Below are 24,000 nucleotides of genomic sequence, written 5' to 3'. Positions count from 1 at the left end.
ACCACCCTCACCACACTCACCCTCACCACCCTCACCACCCTCACCACCCTCACCACCCTCACCACCACCACCACCCTCACCACCCTCCACCACCCTCACACACCACCATCACCACCCTCACCACCACCCTCTCACCACTCACTCACCACCATCACCACCCTCACCACCCACTCACCACCCCTCACCCACCACCCTCACCACCACCCTCACCACTACCCTCACCACCCACACCACCACCCTCACCACCACCCTCACCACCACCACCACCACCACACCCTCACCACACTCACCCTCACCACCCTCACCACCACCCTCACCACACTCACCCTCACCACCACCCTCACCACACTCACCACCACCACCCTCACCACCCTCACCACCACCCTCACCACCCTCACCACCCTCACCACCACCCTCACCACACTCACCCTCACCACCCTCACCACCACCACCCTCACTACCCTCACCACCACCCTCACCACCCTCACCACCACCCTCACCACCACCCTCACCACCACCCTCACCACACTCACCCTCACCACCACTCTCACCACCCTCACCCTCACCACCCTCACCACCACCCTCACCACCCTCACCACCACCCTCACCACACTCACCCTCACCACCCTCACCACCACCACCCTCACTACCCTCACCACCACCCTCACCACCACCCTCACCACCACCCTCACCACCACCCTCACCTGATGTTCTTGGAGGCGTTGATGATCTCCTTGATGCGAGGCACCCCCAGCGTGATGTTCATGGAGGCAACGCCGGCAAAGTGGAACGTCTTCAGGGTCATCTGAGTGCCCGGCTCACCGATGCTCTGGGCACACACAGCACCTACAGCAGACCCCGGTTCCATGCGGGAACTACACACACACAGACACACACACACAGACACACACAGACACACACACAGAGTTACACACAGTGACACACACACACAGACACAGACACACACAGAGATACACACACACAGACACACGCACACACACACAGACACGCACACACAGAGTTACACACACACAGACACACACAGAGTTACACACACACAGACACACACAGACACACACAGACACACAGACACACACACACACAGACATACAGACACACACACACAGACACACACACACAGACACACACACAGACACACAGACACACACATAGACACACAGATACACACACACACAGACACACACACAGACACACACACACAGACACACACACACAGACACACACACAGACACACACACACACACACACAGACACACACACAGACACACACACACAGACACACACACACAGACACACACACAGACCCACACAGACACACACACACACACACACAGACACACAGACACACAGACACACACACACAGACACACACACACACAGACACACACACACACAGACACACACACAGACACACACACAGACACACACACACACAGACACACACACAGACACACACACACACAGACACACACACACACACAGACACACACACACAGACACACAACAACAACAACCGCCATTCGCCACTAAGTGGCGGTGACGTCACCACGATGCTTGTGCCAGGCCATGTGCACCCTGAGGCCACGTGAAGTGTCGAACGCCCGCTGGCAGGAGGTCACGGGGCAGACCCAGGTGCCACGGGTCGACTGACCGAGATGACCGAGATGACTGGCTGATCCACCACCTGTGCCCCCTACTGTGCCAACTTGCTGTGCTTTAGCCACCCGGCGCTCCGCTCGTTGTTGTGAGCGTCGCTCCTCCGCCCTCCGTTGTTGTTGGAGGGCGACTGCCTCCAACTGCCCAGTAGCGTCCTTCACGAGCCTCCTCCACTGAGGCCGATCTTGACACCGCTGGTACCAGTCATCGGCAAGTCCACTCAGCTCCACGTCCTCCTGTACCACATCACTCCATCTCTTCTCTAGCCCGTGCCGCGCCCGTTTAGCCCCCTCGATCCGGCCGAACAAAAGCTGTTTAGGCATGCGGTGGCTGGGCATGCGGGCTACATGACCCAGCCAACGCAGCCTTGCCTGCCGGAGGAGCTCACTGATGGGACTTTGCCCAGATCTTTCAAGGACTTGTGAGCTCCTCACACAATCCAGCCTGGTTAAACCCAGGATGGATCGTAGGCAGGCCAGCCTAAATGTTTCCAACCGGCGAAGATGCTCCACTAGGGGGGTCCACGTTTCGCAAGCGTAGAGAAGGGAGGGAATGACCGTGGCCGAGAAGACCTGAAGCTTCGTGCGGAGCGACAGACCAGGTAGCTTCCACACAGCGTTACGCAACCGATGAAAAGATATTGCCGCTCGACTGATTCGGAGTGAGACCTCTGCTGATAAACTGGAGCCGGTCATAAGCACACTGCCCAGGTATGGGAAACTCTCCACTCTCTCCACAACTGCCCCATCACCGATTGGGAGTTGTGGGGGTGGAGTGCCCGATGGTACAAAATACCCAGGCAGGTGCTTAGTTTTGGTGGGGCTGATGGTAAGGCCCCACCTCTTGGTGGCACACTCCAGTCTCAGCAGCAGCGACACACACAGACACACACACACACAGACACAGACACACACACAGACACACACACACACAGACACACACACACACACACAGACACACACACAGACACAGACCCACACAGACACACACACACACACACACACACAGACACACAGACACAGACACACAGACACACACACACAGACACACACACAGACACACACACAGACACACACACACACAGACACACACACACACAGACACACACACAGACACACACACACACAGACACACACACACAGACACACACACACAGACACACACACACAGACACACACACAGACACACACACACACAGACACACACAGACACACACACACAGACACACACACAGACACACACACACAGACACACACACACAGACACACACACACAGACACACACACACACACACACAGACACACACACACAGACACACACACACAGACACACACACACAGACACACACACACAGACACACACAGACACACACAGAGGGCTATGTGCTCACCGCAGGTATTTGTCTCGGCAGGTTTGCAGGAAGCGCTCCAACTGGGTGGGGGTCACTCGGTCCAACTGGTACAGAATCCTCGGCTGTGGAGACACCAACAACATCAACAACATCAACAACATCAACAACATCAACATCATCAACAACATCAACAACATCAACAACATCAACAACATCACCAACATCATCAACATAATCATCAACATCATCAACATCATTATCATTAACATCATCATAACCATCACCATCAACACCATCATTATCATTACCATCATCATCATCAACACCATCATCAACATCAACACCATCATCACCAACATCATCAACATTAATACCAACATCATCAACATCATCACCAACATCATCAACATCACCACCAACAACATCACCAATAACATCATCATCAATATCATCACCATCGACATGAACATCATCATCGACATCAACATCATCATCTGCGCATGTCTGTGTGTCTGTGTCTGTGTGTCTCTGTCTGTGTATGTGTGTCTGTGTGTCTGCGTGTGTGTGTCTAGGTCGACTCAGCCTTAAATGAGTACCTGGTGCGGTGTGTAAACATCGCCACTGGGGAGACAAAGGCGGTCGGGCGTGGTGCTGGCCACCCACCCCCTCATGTACCGTTCCGGCCTTCATAGGTGCTCGCTAACAGCACTTGCCCCTACAGTCTGTTAAGGCTATACGGGGGATCTTTGTGTGTCTGTGTCACTGTGTGTATGTCACTGTGTGTGTGTATCACTGTGTGTGTCACTGTGTGTGTCACTGTGTGTGTGTCACTGTGTGTGTGTCACTGTGTGTGTGTCACTGTGTGTGTGTCTGTCACTGTGTGTGTGTGTGTCACTGTGTGTCACTGTGTGTATGTCACTGTGTGTGTATGTCACTGTGTGTGTGTCTGTGTGTGTCACTGTGTGTGTGTCACTGTGTGTGTGTGTCACTGTGTGTGTGTGTCACTGTGTGTGTATGTCACTGTGTGTGTGTGTGTCACTGTGTGTCACTGTGTATCACTGTATGTGTGTCACTGTGTGTGTCACTGTGTGTGTCACTGTGTGTGTCACTGTGTGTATCTGTACTGACCGTGGTGGTGCCGCTGTCGTTGATGCCGTACTTCTGCCGTGTCTTGTGGATGCGCGCTGAGTACGCCTCCAGGAAGAGTCGCAGATCCTGAAACAGATTCACACGTCACGACGACGCTTGTGCCATGCTAGGTGCACCTTGAGGCTACCACGTGAAGTGTCGAACGCCCGCTGGCAGGAGGTCACGGGGCAGACCCAGGTGCCACGGGTCGACTGACCGAGATGACCGAGACGACTGGCTGATGCACCACCTGTGCCCCCTACTGTGCCAACTTGCTGTGCTTTAGCCACCCGGCGCTCCGCTCGTTGTTGTGAGCGTCGCTCCTCCGCCCTCCGTTGTTGTTGGAGGGCGACTGCCTCCAACTGCCCAGTAGCGTCCTTCACGAGCCTCCTCCACTGAGGCCGATCTTGACACCGCTGGTACCAGTCATCGGCAAGTCCACTCAGCTCCACGTCCTCCTGTACCACATCACTCCATCTCTTCTCTAGCCCGTGTCACTCACACACTCACCCACTCACTAACCCACTCACCCACTCATTCACTCACTCATTCACTCACCCACCACTCCATCTCTTCTCTAGCCCGTGTCACTCATTCACCCACTCACTCACCCACCCACTCACCCACCCACTCACCCACTCACTCACCCACTCATTCATTCAACCACTCACTCACGCACTCACCCACTCACCCATCACTCCATCTCTTCTCTAGCCCGTGCCGCGCCCGTTTAGCCCCCTCGATCCGGCCGAACAAAAGCTGCTTAGGCATGCGGTGGTTGGGCATGCGGGCTACATGACCCAGCCAACGCAGCCTTGCCTGCCGGAGGAGCTCACCCATGGGACTTTGTCCAGATCTGTGTCACTGTGTGTGCGTGTGTCACTGTGTGTGTCACTGTGTGTGTGTCACTGTGTGTGTGTGTGTCACTGTGTGTGTGTCACTGTGTGTCACTGTGTGTGTGTCACTGTGTGTGTGTCACTGTGTGTGTGTCACTGTGTGTCACTGTGTGTGTCACTGTGTGTGTGTCACTGTGTGTGTGTGTCACTGTGTGTGTGTGTGTGTCACTGTGTGTGTGTCACTGTGTGTGTGTGTGTCACTGTGTGTGTGTGTCACTGTGTGTTGTGGGTACCTGCAGGAAGTCCCCCCCGTGACACTCCATGAGCTCTGAGCTCTCCAAGGCAGCCCGGCCACTCAGCAGCAGCTGGGAAGAGCTCAGAGCAGACTCCGTAAGGCATGGGTAGTTACACTGCACACACAGTGACACACACACACACAGTGACAAACACAGTGACACACACAGTGACACACACAGTGATACACACACACACAGTGACACACACACACACAGTGACACACACAGTGACACACACACACAGTGACACACAGTGACACACACACACACACAGTGACACACACAGTGACACACACACAGTGACACACACACACAGTGACACACACACACAGTGACACACACACAGTCACACACACAGTGACACACACAGATGTGTGTGTCACTGTGTGTGTGTGTGTCACTGTGTGTGTCACTGTGTGTGTCACTGTGTGTGTCACTGTGTGTGTGTGTGTGTGTCACTGTGTGTCACTGTGTGTGTGTGTGTCACTGTGTGTGTGTGTGTCACTGTGTGTGTCACTGTGTGTGTGTGTGTGTCACTGTGTGTGTTACTGTGTGTGTCACTGTGTGCGTGTGTGTGTGTCACTGTGTGTGTCACTGTGTGTGTCACTGTGTGTGTGTGTGTGTGTCACTGTGTGTGTCACTGTGTGTGTGTGTGTGTCACTGTGTGTGTCACTGTGTGTGTCACTGTGTGCGTGTGTGTGTGTCACTGTGTGTGTCACTGTGTGTGTCACTGTGTGTGTGTGTGTGTGTCACTGTGTGTGTCACTGTGTGTGTGTGTGTCACTGTGTGTGTCACTGTGTGTGTCACTGTGTGTGTGTGTGTGTCACTGTGTGTGTCACTGTGTGTGTCACTGTGTGTGTGTGTGTCTGTGTGTCTGTGTGTACCTTGATGTGACTGAGCACGCGCTGAAAGTCCAGGGGGCTGTCTCTCGCCTCCATGGCGGCGGGGTCCAGGTTGTCCCCCCCGTACACAAACTGCACCACGTCGCCCGTCGAGGAGCGAACCGTGAGGTCGTACTGGGCACACAGGTCCTCCAGGGACTTCACCAGGCGCCTCTACACACAGACACACACACAGATACAGACACACAGTCACACAGTCACACACACACACACAGACACACACAGACACACACACAGATACACAGTGACACAGATACAGACACACAGACACAGTCACACACACAGAGACACAGTGACACAGATACAGACACACAGACACAGTCACACACACAGATACACAGTGACACAGATACAGACACACAGACACAGTCACACACACAGATACACAGTGACACAGATACAGACACACAGACACAGTCACACACACAGAGACACAGATACACACACAGACACACAGACACAGTCACACACACAGAGACACAGTGACACAGATACAGACACACAGACACAGTCACACACACAGAGACACAGTGACACACACAGAGACACAGTGACACACACACACACACAGTTACACACACACACAGACACACAGATAGACACACACACACACACACAGTAACACACACAGACACACACACACACACAGACACACACACAGACACACACAAACAGACACACACACACAGTGACACACACACACAGACACAGACACACACACACAGACACGCCAGAGGTCGCAAATGGGTTTTGATTCCTTACCCGTACCCGGCCGCACCCGTACCCTACCCGATACCCAACTGGGTACGGGTAGGGTACGGGTATCGGGTACCCGGTTGCGACCTCTGACACACGCACAGTCACGTATACACACACGTGTGTGTTTATCTGTGTGTGTGTCTGTGTGTGTGTGTGACTGTGTGTGTGTCACTGTGTGTGTGTGTGTGTGACTGTGTGTGTGTCACTGTGGCAGTTGGAGGCAGTCGCCCTCCAACAACAACGGAGGGCGGAGGAGCGACGCTCACAACAACGAGCGGAGCGCCGGGTGGCTAAAGCACAGCAAGTTGGCACAGTAGGGGGCACAGGTGGTGCATCAGCCAGTCATCTCGGTCATCTCAAGTCAGTTGACCCGTGGCACCTGCTGGGTCTGCCCCGTGACCTCCTGCCAGCGGGCGTTCGACACTTCACATGGTGGCCTCAAGGTGCACATGGCCTGGCACAAGCGTCGTGGTGACGTCACCGCCACTGAGTGGCGAATGGCGGTTGTTGTTGTTGTTGTCTGTGTGTGTGTCACTGTGTGTGTGTTACTATGTGTGTGTCACTGTGTGTGTGTGTCACTGTGTGTGTGTGTTACTGTGTGTGTGTCACTGTGTGTGTGTGTGTGTGTCACTGTGTGTGTGTGTGTGTCACTGTGTGTGTGTGTGTGTGTGTCACTGTGTGTGTCACTGTGTGTGTGTGTGTGTCACTGTGTGTGTCACTGTGTGTGTCACTGTGTGTGTGTCACTGTGTGTGTGTCATTGTGTGTGTGTCACTGTGTGTGTGTGTGTCACTGTGTGTGTGTGTCACTGTGTGTGTGTGTCACTGTGTGTGTGTCACTGTGTGTGTGTCACTGTGTGTGTGTGTCACTACCTGCATGTATCCAGTCTCAGCAGTCTTCACAGCGGTGTCTACAAGACCCTCACGACCGCCCATCGTGTGTGTGTGTGTCACTGTGTGTCACTGTGTGTGTGTCACTGTGTGTGTGTCACTGTGTGTGTGTGTGTGTCACTGTGTGTGTGTCACTGTGTGTGTGTCACTGTGTGTGTGTGTGTGTGTCACTGTGTGTGTGTCACTGTGTGTGTGTGTGTGTGTCACTGTTGGTGGTCCCCCTCTTTAAGAAGGGGGACCGCACAGACTGTAACAACTACAGGGGCATCTCACTCCTCAGTGTGCCGGGTAAGGTCCTGGCAAGGATTATTCAACATCGCCTTGCTAGGCATGCTGAGGAGAGGCTTGCGGAGCCCCAATGTGGTTTCAGGAAAGGGCGGTCCTGCACAGATGCCATATTTTCTGTCCGTCTGCTACAGCAGAGGTGTAGGGAATTCCAAAAAGACCTACATCTCTGCTTTATTGACCTGGTCAAGGCCTATGATACCATCAGTAGGACTGGGCTCTGGGTTGTTCTTCGTGCTTTCGGAGTCCCTGACCCTCTGCTCACGATCATTAAGGACCTTCATGATGGTGAGCGGGCCCGGGTAAAACTACGTGGCCGGGAGTCGGAGCCTTTCCCTGTACACCTTGGGGTGCGACAGGGATGTCCTCTGGCTCCCACATTATTTAACATCTATTTCGACTGCGTAGTTCGTGAAGCCTTCAATAGCTGTACCGGGGGAATTACCATTTGGTACAGATATAATGGGAGGCTGATCGACGCCCGGGTGCGATCAAGGGATGGCTCCCTATTGGTCAACCACGTTATGTATGCCGATGATTTGGTAATAGCTGCTCATTCAGAAGAGGAGTTGGAGACGCTGCTGCTGAGGCTGGAGTGTGCCACTAAGAGGTGGGGCCTTACCATCAGCCCCACCAAAACTAAGCACCTGCCTGGGTATTTTGTACCATCGGGCACTCCGCCCCCACAACTCCCAATCGGTGATGGGGCAGTTGTGGAGAGAGTAGAGAGTTTCCCATACCTGGGCAGTGTGCTCATGACCAGCTCCAGTTTATCAGCAGAGGTCTCACTCCGAATCAGTCGAGCGGCAATATCTTTTCATCGGTTGCGTAACGCTGTGTGGAAGCTACCTGGTCTGTCGCTCCGCACGAAGCTTCAGGTCTTCTCGGCCACGGTCATTCCCTCCCTTCTCTACGCTTGCGAAACGTGGACCCCCCTAGTGGAGCATCTTCGCCGGTTGGAAACATTTAGGCTGGCCTGCCTACGATCCATCCTGGGTTTGACCAGGCTGGATTGTGTGAGGAGCTCACAAGTCCTTGAAAGATCTGGGCAAAGTCCCATCAGTGAGCTCCTCCGGCAGGCAAGGCTGCGTTGGCTGGGTCATGTAGCCCGCATGCCCAGCCACCGCATGCCTAAACAGCTTTTGTTCGGCCGGATCGAGGGGGCTAAACGGGCGCGGCACGGGCTAGAGAAGAGATGGAGTGATGTGGTACAGGAGGACGTGGAGCTGAGTGGACTTGCCGATGACTGGTACCAGCGGTGTCAAGATCGGCCTCAGTGGAGGAGGCTCGTGAAGGACGCTACTGGGCAGTTGGAGGCAGTCGCCCTCCAACAACAACGGAGGGCGGAGGAGCGACGCTCACAACAACGAGCGGAGCGCTGGGTGGCTAAAGCACAGCAAGTTGGCACAGTAGGGGGCACAGGTGGTGCATCAGCCACTCGTCTCGGTCATCTCGGTCAGTCGACCCGTGGCACCTGGGTCTGCCCCGTGACCTCCTGCCAGCGGGCGTTCGACACTTCACGTGGCCTCAGGGTGCACATGGCCTGGCACAAGCGTCGTGGTGACGTCACCGCCACTTAGTGGCGAATGGCGGTTGTTGTGTTGTGTGTCACTGTGTGTGTGTCACTGTGTGTGTGTGTGTGTGTCACTGTGTATGTGTGTGTCTACCTGCATGTATCCAGTCTCTGCAGTCTTCACAGCAGTATCTACGAGACCTTCCCGACCGCCCATCGTGTGTGTGTGTGTCACTGTGTGTCACTGTGTGTGTGTGTGTCACTGTGTGTGTGTGTGTGTGTCACTGTGTGTGTGTGTGTGTGTCACTGTGTATGTGTGTCACTACCTGCATGTATCCAGTCTCTGCGGTCTTCACAGCAGTATCTACGAGACCTTCCCGACCGCCCATCGTGTGTGTGTGTGTCACTGTGTGTGTGTGTCACTGTGTGTGTGTGTCACTGTGTGTGTGTCACTGTGTGTGTGTCACTGTGTGTGTGTGTGTCACTGTGTGTGTGTGTGTGTCACTGTGTGTGTGTGTGTGTCACTGTGTATGTGTGTCACTACCTGCATGTATCCAGTCTCTGCGGTCTTCACAGCAGTATCTACGAGACCTTCCCGACCGCCCATCGTGTGTGTGTGTGTCACTGTGTGTGTGTGTCACTGTGTGTGTGTGTCACTGTGTGTGTGTGTCACTGTGTGTGTGTCACTGTGTGTGTGTCACTGTGTGTGTGTGTGTCACTGTGTGTGTGTGTGTGTCACTGTGTGTGTGTGTGTGTCACTGTGTATGTGTGTCACTACCTGCATGTATCCAGTCTCTGCGGTCTTCACAGCAGTATCTACGAGACCTTCCCGACCGCCCATCGTGTGTGTGTGTGTGTCACTGTGTGTGTGTGTCACTGTGTGTGTGTGTCACTGTGTGTGTGTGTCACTACCTGCATGTATCCAGTCTCTGCAGTCTTCACAGCAGTGTCTACGAGACCCTCCCGACCGCCCATCGTGTGTGTGTGTGTCACTGTGTGTGTGTGTGTGTCACTGTGTGTGTGTGTGTGTGTCACTGTGTGTGTGTGTGTGTGTCACTGTGTATGTGTGTGTCTACCTGCATGTATCCAGTCTCTGCAGTCTTCACAGCAGTATCTACGAGACCTTCCCGACCGCCCATCGTGTGTGTGTGTGTGTCACTGTGTGTGTGTGTGTGTCACTGTGTGTGTCACTGTGTGTGTGTGTCACTGTGTGTGTGTGTCACTGTGTGTGTGTGTCACTACCTGCATGTATCCAGTCTCTGCAGTCTTCACAGCAGTGTCTACGAGACCCTCCCGACCGCCCATCGTGTGTGTGTGTGTCACTGTGTGTGTGTGTGTGTCACTGTGTGTGTGTGTGTGTGTCACTGTGTGTGTGTGTGTGTGTCACTGTGTATGTGTGTGTCTACCTGCATGTATCCAGTCTCTGCAGTCTTCACAGCAGTGTCTACGAGACCCTCCCGACCGCCCATCGTGTGTGTGTGTGTCACTGTGTGTGTGTGTGTGTCACTGTGTGTGTGTGTGTGTGTCACTGTGTGTGTGTGTGTCACTGTGTATGTGTGTGTCTACCTGCATGTATCCAGTCTCTGCAGTCTTCACAGCAGTGTCTACGAGACCCTCCCGACCGCCCATCGTGTGTGTGTGTGTGTCTGTGTGTGTGTGTGTGTCACTGTGTGTGTGTGTGTGTGTCACTGTGTGTGTGTGTGTGTGTCACTGTGTATGTGTGTGTCTACCTGCATGTATCCAGTCTCTGCAGTCTTCACAGCAGTATCTACGAGACCTTCCCGACCGCCCATCGTGTGTGTGTGTGTGTCACTGTGTGTGTGTGTGTGTGTCACTGTGTGTGTGTGTGTGTGTCACTGTGTATGTGTGTCACTACCTGCATGTATCCAGTCTCTGCAGTCTTCACAGCAGTATCTACGAGACCCTCCCGACCGCCCATCGTGTGTGTGTGTGTCACTGTGTGTCACTGTGTGTGTGTCACTGTGTGTGTGTCACTGTGTGTGTGTGTGTCACTGTGTGTGTGTGTCACTGTGTGTGTGTGTGTGTCACTGTGTGTGCCACTGTGTGTGTGTGTCACTGTGTGTGTGTCACTGTGTGTGTGTCACTACCTGCATGTATCCAGTCTCTGCGGTCTTCACAGCAGTGTCTACGAGACCCTCCCGACCGCCCATCGTGTGTGGGTGTGTGTCTGTGTGTGTGTGTGTCACTGTGTGTGTGTCACTGTGTGTGTGTGTGTCACTGTGTGTGTGTGTCACTGTGTGTGTGTGTGTGTCACTGTGTGTGCCACTGTGTGTGTGTGTCACTGTGTGTGTGTCACTGTGTGTGTGTCACTACCTGCATGTATCCAGTTTCTGCGGTCTTCACAGCAGTGTCTACAAGACCTTCCCGACCGCCCATCGTGTGTGTGTGTGTCACTGTGTGTGTGTGTGTGTGTCACTACCTGCATGTATCCAGTCTCTGCGGTCTTCACAGCAGTGTCTACGAGACCCTCCCGACCGCCCATCGTGTGGAAGAAGAACTCCGTGGGGCTCAGGCCGGAGTAGAACGAGTTCGCCACGAAGCCCTTCGCTGCCGGGATCTACACAGACACACACAGACACAGAGTTACACACACAGTGACACACACACACAGTGACACAGTGACACAGTGACACACACACAGTGACACAGTGACACACACACACACATAGACACACACACAGTGACACACACACACAGACACACACACAGAGTTACACACACACACACACAGACATACAGGCTTACACACACAGACACACAGATACACACAGAGACAGAGTTACACACACACATACACACACACAGACACACAGACACACACAGAGTTACACACACACAGTGACACACACAGACACACACACAGATACACACACACACAGAGCTACACACACAGATACATACACACACACACACACAGACACACACACACACAGACACACACACACACACACAGACACACAGACACACACACACACAGATACATACACAGACACACACACACACACAGACACACAGACACACACACACACACAGACACACAGACACACACACACACAGACACACAGACACACACACACACACACAGACCTTGGAGTGTTTGTCAAAGTGGGGTAGTGAGCGGTCCTCAAAGCCGTCGGGGATGCGAGAGCCGCTGATGGCTTGTTGACCCACACAGGCAATCATCTGTGAGATGTTGATGAAGGATCCTAGATACACACACAGACACACACACACACACACAGACACACACACAGACACACACACAGACACACACACACACACACACGCAATCATCTGTGAGATGTTGATGAAGGATCCTACACACACACAGACACACACACAGACACACACACAGACACACACACAGACACACACACAGACACACACACAGACACACACACAGACACACACACAGATACACACACACAGACACACACACAGACACACACACACAGACACACACACACACAGACACACACACACACAGACACACACACACAGACACACACACACAGACACACACACGCAATCATCTGTGAGATGTTGATGAAGGATCCTACACACACAGAGACACACACACAGACACACACACAGACACACACACACACACACAGACACACACACAGACACACACACACAGACACACACACGCAATCATCTGTGAGATGTTGATGAAGGATCCTACACACACACACACAGACACACACACACAGACACACACACACAGACACACACACGCAATCATCTGTGAGATGTTGATGAAGGATCCTAGATACACACACACAGACACACACACAGACACACACACACACACAGAGACACAGACACACACACACACACAGAGACACACACACGCAATCATCTGTGAGATGTTGATGAAGGAACCTAGATACACACACACAGACACACACACAGACACACACACACACACAGAGACACAGACACACACACGCAATCATCTGTGAGATGTTGATGAAGGATCCTAGAGAGACACACACAGACACACACACAGACACACACACACAGACACACACACACACAGACACAGATAGACACACAGATACAGACACACACAGACACACACACACAGACACACACACACACACAGACACACAGACACACAGACAGTGTAGTGTGTAGTGTAGTGTATAGTGTAGTGTGTAGTGTGTGTAGTGTATAGTAGTGTATAGTGTAGTGTATAGTGTATAATAGTGTAGTGTATAGTGTAGTGTATAGTGTATAATAGTGTAGTGTAGTGTATAGTGTAGCGTAGTGTTTAGTCCACGCGGCTCACCCTTAGATCCGCACAGCGCCATGGTGAGTGGACTGTTGGTCTTGTGGAGTTCACGCAGACATGCCGTGCCAGCGTGGTCCCTGATGACAGAGAGTTCCTTCAGAATCACAGCCTATAGACACACACAGACACACAGTCACACACAGACACACACACACACAGACACACACACCCAGACACACACACACAGTCACACACAGACACACACAGACACGCAGTGCCAGCGTGGTCCCTGATGACAGAGAGTTCCTTCAGAATCACAGCCTATAGACACACACAGACACACAGTCACACACAGACACACACACACACAGACACACACACCCAGACACACACACACAGTCACACACAGACACACACAGACACGCAGTGCCAGCGTGGTCCCTGATGACAGAGAGTTCCTTCAGAATCACAGCCTATAGACACACACAGACACACAGTCACACACAGACACACACACACACAGACACACACACCCAGACACACAGTCACACACAGACACACACAGACACGCAGTGCCAGCGTGGTCCCTGATGACAGAGAGTTCCTTCAGAATCACAGCCTATAGACACACACAGACACACAGTCACACACAGACACACACACACACAGACACACACACCCAGACACACACACACAGTCACACACAGACACACACAGACACGCCGTGCCAGCGTGGTCCCTGATGACAGAGAGTTCCTTCAGAATCACAGCCTATAGACACACACAGACACACAGTCACACACAGACACACACACACACAGACACACACACCCAGACACACACACACAGTCACACACAGACACACACAGACACGCAGTGCCAGCGTGGTCCCTGATGACAGAGAGTTCCTTCAGAATCACAGCCTATAGACACACACAGACACACAGTCACACACAGACACACACACACACAGACACACACACCCAGACACACACACACAGTCACACACAGACACACACAGACACGCAGTGCCAGCGTGGTCCCTGATGACAGAGAGTTCCTTCAGAATCACAGCCTATAGACAACAACAACCGCCATTCGCCACTAAGTGGCGGTGACGTCACCACGACGCTTGTGCCAGGCCATGTGCACCTTGAGGCCACGTGAAGTGTCGAACGCCCGCTGGCAGGAGGTCACGGGGCAGACCCAGGTGCCACGGGTCGACTGACCGAGATGACCGAGATGACTGGCTGATCCACCACCTGTGCCCCCTACTGTGCCAACTTGCTGTGCTTTAGCCACCCGGCGCTCCGCTCGTTGTTGTGAGCGTCGCTCCTCCGCCCTCCGTTGTTGTTGGAGGGCGACTGCCTCCAACTGCCCAGTAGCGTCCTTCACGAGCCTCCTCCACTGAGGCCGATCTTGACACCGCTGGTACCAGTCATCGGCAAGTCCACTCAGCTCCACGTCCTCCTGTACCACATCACTCCATCTCTTCTCTAGCCCGTGCCGCGCCCGTTTAGCCCCCTCGATCCGGCCGAACAAAAGCTGTTTAGGCATGCGGTGGCTGGGCATGCGGGCTACATGACCCAGCCAACGCAGCCTTGCCTGCCGGAGGAGCTCACTGATGGGACTTTGCCCAGATCTTTCAAGGACTTGTGAGCTCCTCACACAATCCAGCCTGGTTAAACCCAGGATGGATCGTAGGCAGGCCAGCCTAAATGTTTCCAACCGGCGAAGATGCTCCACTAGGGGGGTCCACGTTTCGCAAGCATAGAGAAGGGAGGGAATGACCGTGGCCGAGAAGACCTGAAGCTTCGTGCGGAGCGACAGACCAGGTAGCTTCCACACAGCGTTACGCAACCGATGAAAAGATATTGCCGCTCGACTGATTCGGAGTGAGACCTCTGCTGATAAACTGGAGCCGGTCATAAGCACACTGCCCAGGTATGGGAAACTCTCTACTCTCTCCACAACTGCCCCATCACCGATTGGGAGTTGTGGGGGCGGAGTGCCCGATGGTACAAAATACCCAGGCAGGTGCTTAGTTTTGGTTGTGCTGATGGTAAGGCCCCACCTCTTAGTGGCACACTCCAGTCTCAGCAGCAGCGTCTCCAACTCCTCTTCTGAATGAGCAGCTATTACCAAATCATCGGCATACATAACGTGGTTGACCAATAGGGAGCCATCCCTTGATCGCACCCGGGCGTCGATCAGCCTCCCATTATATCTGTACCAAATGGTAATTCCCCCGGTACAGCTATTGAAGGCTTCACGAACTACGCAGTCGAAATAGATGTTAAATAATGTGGGAGCCAGAGGACATCCCTGTCGCACCCCAAGGTGTACAGGGAAAGGCTCCGACTCCCGGCCACGTAGTTTTACCCGGGCCCGCTCACCATCATGAAGGTCCTTAATGATCGTGAGCAGAGGGTCAGGGACTCCGAAAGCACGAAGAACAACCCAGAGCCCAGTCCTACTGATGGTATCATAGGCCTTGACCAGGTCAATAAAGCAGAGATGTAGGTCTTTTTGGAATTCCCTACACCTCTGCTGTAGCAGACGGACAGAAAATATGGCATCTGTGCAGGACCGCCCTTTCCTGAAACCACATTGGGGCTCCGCAAGCCTCTCCTCAGCGTGCCTAGCAAGGCGATGTTGAATAATCCTTGCCAGGACCTTACCCGGCACACTGAGGAGTGAGATGCCCCTGTAGTTGTTACAGTCGGTACGGTCCCCCTTCTTAAAGAGGGGGACCACCAGGGCATCCTTCCAGTCCTGCGGAACCCGTCCAGTGGTCCAGACTGTTGTTATGATGTCATATAGGGCAGTCTGTGCACAAACGCCACCCTCCCTCAGCATTTCGCCTGGGAGATCATCTCTGCCCGGTGCCTTCCCTGGTCTCAGACTCCGGATCGCCCTCAGTACTTCCTCAACAGCCGGTACCTCAGCCAGCCACTCACAGGGGGTGACCTCTTCCAATATTTGAGGCACCGCAGCCTCAGCAGGGTTATCCCCACTTTGTGCCATGATGTTTTCCTGGCTGAGAGATTTTCCCTCCCCCAGGACCTCACAGAAATGCTCAGCAAATCTGCAAACCTGTTCCTGGGGGTCGGAGATTGGATCACCGTTTTTTCCTCTAATGATGGTAATAGGTGTGGCGCTACAGGTTACTTTTTTGATGGAGTTAAATAGTGATTTGTGATCGCGGGCTACTGAGGCAGACTCCATCTCCTCAGCAACCCGCGACCACCACCCATCCTTACAGCGCCTCACGGCTCTCCGAACCTCCGAGCGAAGACTGCGGTAAACCTCCTCATTCTCTGACGTGGGATGCTGTAGGCGATGAGAGTGGGCCTGTCGCTTTTTCTCAATTAACCTGAACACCTCCTCCGTCAGCCAGGGTTCCCGGGGAGGTCTGGACCGCGTACCCAAAGCAGCCATTGCAGCTGCATGAGTCACAGTCTTAAACCTCGCCCATTTACCCTCGACATCAGGTGGAGTGGGGGACGATGCCAACCCCAGCTGCAAGCGATGATGAAATTCTCGCTTGCAACTTTCATCAGCTAACTTAGACCAGGCCACTTTTGGTTGGAATGGGATCCTGGGTGTACACCCACCACCGGAGTGGAAGAATGGCAGGCGCATCTTACAGATGACTAGTCGATGGTCAGAGGGCAGATCAGCTCCACGGTAGGTCCTGGTGTCAAGGACATGGGCTCGCATCCGCTGGTCCGTCACTACGTAGTCCAGCAGATGTTCTTGCTTGGACCCGGCATGCATCCATGATGTTGTGTGGATGCGCCGATGCCGGAAGAGCGTGTTGGTAATTACAAGCCCATGGGCTGCACAAAAATCTAGCAGCCTCCTACCGTTATTATTGAGCTGATCTGGCCCATGCCTTCCAATCACTCCAGACCAGGTGCCAGCATCATGACCAACTCGGGCATTGAAGTCACCCAACAAGATGACTCTGTCCCGATTGGCCACTTTAGCCAGCACCTGTGACAGGAGGTCATAGAAAGCGTCCGACTCATCGGCTTTGCCTGCATCCCTCCACAGATGTTCGTCTTCGGTGGGGGCATAAGTAACCACGACCACCACTCCTCGCCTCTGATTGATGGGAAGGCGAGCCCAAAGTATCCTGGGGCTTACAGCTTCCCACACCTCACCGCCACGCTCCCACGCCCCCTTCATTCTTTTGTTCAGAAGAAGAGCCACACCCTGTTGTTTGGCAGTCTCCTGCCCCGAGTAGAGGACTGTCCACCCCTCATGGTGGCAGGAGCCAGAACCGGTCCACCGGACCTCCTGAATGCCACAGAGATCCAGGCGGTACCGGTCCAGCTCCCGACAGAGGAGTGGCAGCCTCTCCTCCGCAGTGAGCGTTCGAACATTCCACGTGGCCATCCGCAATGGTTTTTCGTTGTTTCTGGAGGAGCCCCGAGGGTTAAAATTCAATCTCCTGGCTCCGCCAAATGGGGTTTGGCCAGGAGACGTCATAAAAGCCTGACCCCCCGGGGCCTCCGGCACAAGCTTATTAATTACAGGTTTATATTTAATTCGTAGTTTAGTGGTGGTTAATTGAAGGTGGAGGGGTTACCAGCCCCTCGCACCCGTCCAGAGCCCCCGTTTAGCCACTGTGGTGGTCACAGACGCCATGAGGGGAGAGGCCAATGGGCATTGGCCCTCCCCCCACAGCACTGCCCACGACAGTGTTGCCCGTCCGGCACCGCGAGGAGGTAGGAGGTTGTTTTGCCGGACTGCCTATAGACACACACAGACACACAGTCACACACAGACACACACACACACAGACACACACACCCAGACACACAGTCACACACAGACACACACAGACACGCAGTGCCAGCGTGGTCCCTGATGACAGAGAGTTCCTTCAGAATCACAGCCTACAGACACACACACACAGTCACACACAGACACACACACACACAGACACACACACACAGACACACACACAGACACACACACACAGACACACACACACAGACACACACACAGACACACACACACACACACAGACACACACACACAGACACACACACACAGACACACACAGACACACACACACACACAGACACACACACACAGACACACACACAGACACACACACACACACACAGACACACACACACAGACACACACACACAGACACACACAGACACACACACACAGACACACACACAGACACACACACACAGACACACACACACAGAATGGTGATGATGGTAGTAATAGTGATACTAGTGACAGTAATAGTATTGATACTAGTGACAGTAATAGTATTGATACTATTAATAGTAATAGTATTGATACTAGTGATATTAGTAGTATTGATACTAGTGACAGTAATAGTATTGATACTATTAATAGTAATAGTATTGATACTAGTGATATTAGTAGTATTGATACTAGTGACAGTAATAGTATTGATACTATTAATAGTAATAGTATTGATACTAGTGATATTAGTAGTATTGATACTAGTGACAGTAATAGTATTGATACTATTAATAGTAATAGTATTGATACTAGTGATATTAGTAGTATTGATACTAGTGACAGTAATAGTATTGATACTATCAATAGTAATAGTATTGATACTAGTGATATTAGTAGTACTGATACTAGTGACAGTAATAGTATTGATACTATTAATAGTAATAGTATTGATACTAGTGATATTAGTAGTATTGATACTAGTGACAGTAATAGTATTGATACTATTAATAGTAATAGTATTGATACTAGTGATATTAGTAGTATTGATACTAGTGACAGTAATAGTATTGATACTATTAATAGTAATAGTATTGATACTAGTGATATTAGTAGTACTGATACTAGTGACCTCCAGAGTCTGCTCTGCGCTGCATCCCGGCTGCTGCTGGAGCCTCCCGCTGTGCAGCTGAGCTATGAAGTCCTGGCACTTGGCGTAGCCCTCGGACAGCAGCTGCTGCTTGGCTCGTAGCAACCCACGACCCGGAGTCACGTCACCTATGCCGACCGAGAAGCCTCGGTTGGCTGGGGGAGAGACACGGTGACAGACACGGTGAGAGAGACACGGTGAGAGAGAGAGAGACACAGAGACAGAGAGAGAGAGAGAGAGAGACACGGTGAGAGAGACGCTATGAAGTCCTGGCACTTGGCGTAGCCCTCGGACAGCAGCTGCTGCTTGGCTCGTAGCAACCCACGTCCTGGGGTCACGTCACCTATGCCGACCGAGAAGCCTCGGTTGGCTGGGGGAGAGACACGGTGACAGACACGGTGAGAGAGACACGGTGAGAGAGAGAGAGACACAGAGACAGAGAGAGAGAGAGAGAGAGACACGGTGAGAGAGACGCTATGAAGTCCTGGCACTTGGCGTAGCCCTCGGACAGCAGCTGCTGCTTGGCTCGTAGCAGCCCACGTCCAGGGGTCACGTCACCTATGCCGACCGAGAAGCCTCGGTTGGCTGGGGGAGAGAGAGAGAGAGACACGGTGAGACACGGAGAGAGAGACACGGTGAGAGAGAGAGAGACACGGTGAGAGACACGGTGAGAGAGAGACACACGGTGAGAGAGACACGGTGAGAGAGACACGGTGAGAGAGACACGGTGAGAGAGACACGGTGAGAGAGAGACAGAGACACGGTGAGAGAGACACGGTGAGAGAGAGAGACACGGTGAGAGAGAGAGAGAGAGACAGAGAGACACGGTGAGAGAGACGCTATGAAGTCCTGGCACTTTGCGTAGCCCTCGGACAGCAGCTGCTGCTTGGCACGTAGCAGCCCACGTCCAGGGGTCACGTCACCTATGCCGACCGAGAAGCCTCGGTTGGCTGGGGCAGGGAGAGAGAGACACGGGGAGAGAGACACGGTGAGAGAGAGAGAGACACGGTGAGAGAGAGAGAGACACAGAGACAGAGAGAGAGAGACACGGTGAGAGAGAGACACAGAGACAGAGAGAGAGAGACACGGTGAGAGAGAGAGAGAGAGACACGGTGAGAGAGAGAGAGACACAGAGACAGAGAGAGAGAGAGAGACACGGTGAGAGAGACACGGTGAGAGAGAGACACGGGGAGAAAGACATGGAGAGAGAGACACGGTGAGAGAGACACGGTGAGACAGAGAGAGACACGGAGAGAGAGAGAGAGAGAGACACGGTGCGTGTGTGTGTACTGTGTGTGTACTGTGTGTGTGTCTATATGTACTATGTGTGTAGTGTGTGTGTACTGTGTACTGTGTGTACTGTATGTACTGTATGTACGGGGTGTACTGTATGTACTGTGTGCACTGTATACACTGTGTGTACTGTACGTACTGTATGTACTGTGTGCGATGTATGTACTGTACGCACTGTATGTACTGTGTGTACTTTGTGTGTACTGTATGTACTGTGTGTACTGTATGTACTGTATGTACTGTGTGTACTGTATGTTCTGTGTGTACTGTGTGTGTGTGTACTGTGTGTGTGTACTGTGTGTGTACTGTGTGTGTGTATAGTGTGTGTGTGCGTGTGTGTGTACTGTGTGTGTGTATAGTGTGTGTGTGCGTGTGTGCGTACTGTGTGTGTGTACTGTGTGTGTGTACTGTATGTACTGTATGTACTGTGTGCACTGTATGTACTGTGTACTGTATGTACTGTGTGCACTGTGTGCACTGTATGTACTGCGTGTGCTGCTCACACAGGAAGGCTGGCGTCATCCTCGCCAGACGCGACATCCCAGAAGCAGCCGCCTCCTGCCCCCAGTCCCTGAGCAGCAAGTAGAAGACGCTCGACTTGGAGCCCGAGCCCAGAGTCGACTTGTCTAGAGATCCAGCCAGTAGCTCGCTGTTCTCTATCACTACGACTACAGAGACACACACAGAGACACAGAGACACACACACAGACACAGAGACACACACACAGACACAGAGACACACACACAGACACACACACAGACACAGAGACAGGTAGAAGACGCTCGACTTGGAGCCCGAGCCCAGCGTGGACTTGTCTAGAGATCCAGCCAGTAGCTCGCTGTTCTCTATCACTACGACTAGAGACACACACAGAGACACAGAGACACACACACAGACACACACACACAGACACAGAGACACACACACACAGACACACACACAGACACAGAGACAGGTAGAAGACGCTCGACTTGGAGCCCGAGCCCAACGTGGACTTGTCTAGAGATCCAGCCAGTAGCTCGCTGTCGTCTATCACCACAACTACACACACACAGAGACACACAGAGACACACACAGAGACTCAGCACACAGAGTGGACTTGTCTAGACTGCCAGCCAGTAGCTCGCTGTTCTCTATCAATACGACTACAGAAACACACACAGAGACACAGAGACACACACACAGACACAGAGACACACACACAGACACAGAGACACACACACACACACACAGACACACACACAGACACAGAGTGGACTTGTCTAGAGATCCAGCTAGCAACTCGCTGTTCTCTATCACTACGACTAGAGACACAGACACAGACACACAGAGACACACACAGACACACACAGGGACTCAGAGACACAGAGACACACAGACACAGAGACAGAGAGACACACACAGAGACACACACACAGAGACTCCGAGACACAGAGACACACAGACACAAAGACAGAGAGACACACACAGAGACACAGAGACTCAGAGATACAGAGACACAGAGACAGAGAGACACACACAGAGACACAGAGACACACACACAGACACAGAGACACACAGACACAGACAGAGAGAGAAACACACAGAGACTCAGAGACACAGAGACTCAGAGACACAGAGACTCAGAGATACAGAGACACAGAGACACATAGACTGAGAGATACAGAGACACAGAGACACAGAGACACAGAGACAAAGATACAGAGACTCAGAGACAGAAAGAGACACAGAGAGAGACACACAGAGACACAGACTCAGACACAGAGAGAGACAGAGACACAGACAGAAAGACATACAGACACAGGGACAGGTTTGTGTGTGTACTGTGTGTGTACTGTGTGTGTGTACCGCGTACATGAGTCACTGGTACACAGATCTTCGCCGTGACCTGTGTACTGTGTGTGTACTGTGTGTGTACTGTGTGTGTGTACTGTGTGTGTGTACTGTGTGTGTGTGTACTGTGTGTGTACTGTGTGTGTACTGTGTGTGTGTACTGTGTGTGTGTACTGTGTGTGTACTGTGTGTGTACTGTGTGTACTGTGTGTGTACTGTGTGTGTGTACTGTGTGTGTGTACTGTGTGTGTACTGTGTGTGTACTGTGTGTGTACTGTGTGTGTGTACTGTGTGTGTACTGTGTGTGTACTGTGTGTGTACTGTGTGTGTACTGTGTGTGTACTGTGTGTGTGTACTGTGTGTGTGTGTACTGTGTGTACTGTGTGTGTGTACTGTGTGTGTACTGTGTGTGTACTGTGTGTGTACTGTGTGTGTGTGTACTGTGTGTGTGTGTACTGTGTGTGTGTACTGTGTGTGTGTACTGTGTGTACTGTGTGTGTGTACTGTGTGTGTGTGTACTGTGTGTGTACTGTGTGTGTACTGTGTGTGTGTGTACTGTGTGTGTACTGTGTGTGTACTGTGTGTGTACTGTGTGTGTACTGTGTGTGTGTGTACTGTGTGTGTACTGTGTGTGTGTGTACTGTGTGTGTGTACTGTGTGTACTGTGTGTGTACTGTGTGTGTACTGTGTGTGTACTGTGTGTGTGTACTGTGTGTACTGTGTGTGTACTGTGTGTGTACTGTGTGTGTGTACTGTGTGTGTGTGTACTGTGTGTGTACTGTGTGTGTGTGTACTGTGTGTGTACTGTGTGTACTGTGTGTACTGTGTGTGTGTGTACTGTGTGTGTGTGTACTGTGTGTGTGTACTGTGTGTGTGTGTACTGTGTGTGTACTGTGTGTACTGTGTGTACTGTGTGTGTGTGTACTGTGTGTGTGTGTACTGTGTGTGTACTGTGTGTGTGTGTACTGTGTGTGTACTGTGTGTACTGTGTGTACTGTGTGTGTGTGTACTGTGTGTGTGTGTACTGTGTGTGTGTGTACTGTGTGTGTAGTGTACTACGTACATGAGTCACTAGTACACAGATCCTCGCCGT

The 24,000-nt window shown here is 52.5% G+C and overlaps 1 protein-coding gene across 1 annotated transcript in view; it reads right to left on the bottom strand.

The window, feature by feature from the left end:
• Positions 1-24,000, bottom strand: part of POLR3A (RNA polymerase III subunit A) — a 72,699-nt gene that overhangs the window by 14,854 nt on the left and 33,845 nt on the right. Inside the window, exons 15-25 of the mRNA XM_078884414.1 lie at positions 23,971-24,000; positions 21,577-21,741; positions 19,763-19,935; positions 13,951-14,062; positions 12,744-12,862; positions 12,076-12,213; positions 6,173-6,343; positions 5,286-5,402; positions 4,157-4,243; positions 3,068-3,150; positions 705-875 (exon numbers count right to left, since the gene is read on the bottom strand). The exon at positions 23,971-24,000 is cut by the window's right edge and continues 109 nt beyond it. Of these exons, the coding sequence (XP_078740540.1) occupies positions 705-875; positions 3,068-3,150; positions 4,157-4,243; positions 5,286-5,402; positions 6,173-6,343; positions 12,076-12,213; positions 12,744-12,862; positions 13,951-14,062; positions 19,763-19,935; positions 21,577-21,741; positions 23,971-24,000 (1,366 nt within the window). The remainder of the gene's footprint in view (positions 1-704; positions 876-3,067; positions 3,151-4,156; positions 4,244-5,285; positions 5,403-6,172; positions 6,344-12,075; positions 12,214-12,743; positions 12,863-13,950; positions 14,063-19,762; positions 19,936-21,576; positions 21,742-23,970) is intronic.

This window comes from Lampetra fluviatilis (genome assembly GCF_964198595.1).
Source record: "Lampetra fluviatilis chromosome 45 unlocalized genomic scaffold, kcLamFluv1.1 SUPER_45_unloc_1, whole genome shotgun sequence".
NCBI classification, from domain to species: Eukaryota; Metazoa; Chordata; class Hyperoartia; order Petromyzontiformes; family Petromyzontidae; genus Lampetra; species Lampetra fluviatilis.
Note: the sequence above shows the minus strand (reverse complement) of the source record. Positions and strands in the feature narration are given on the sequence as shown.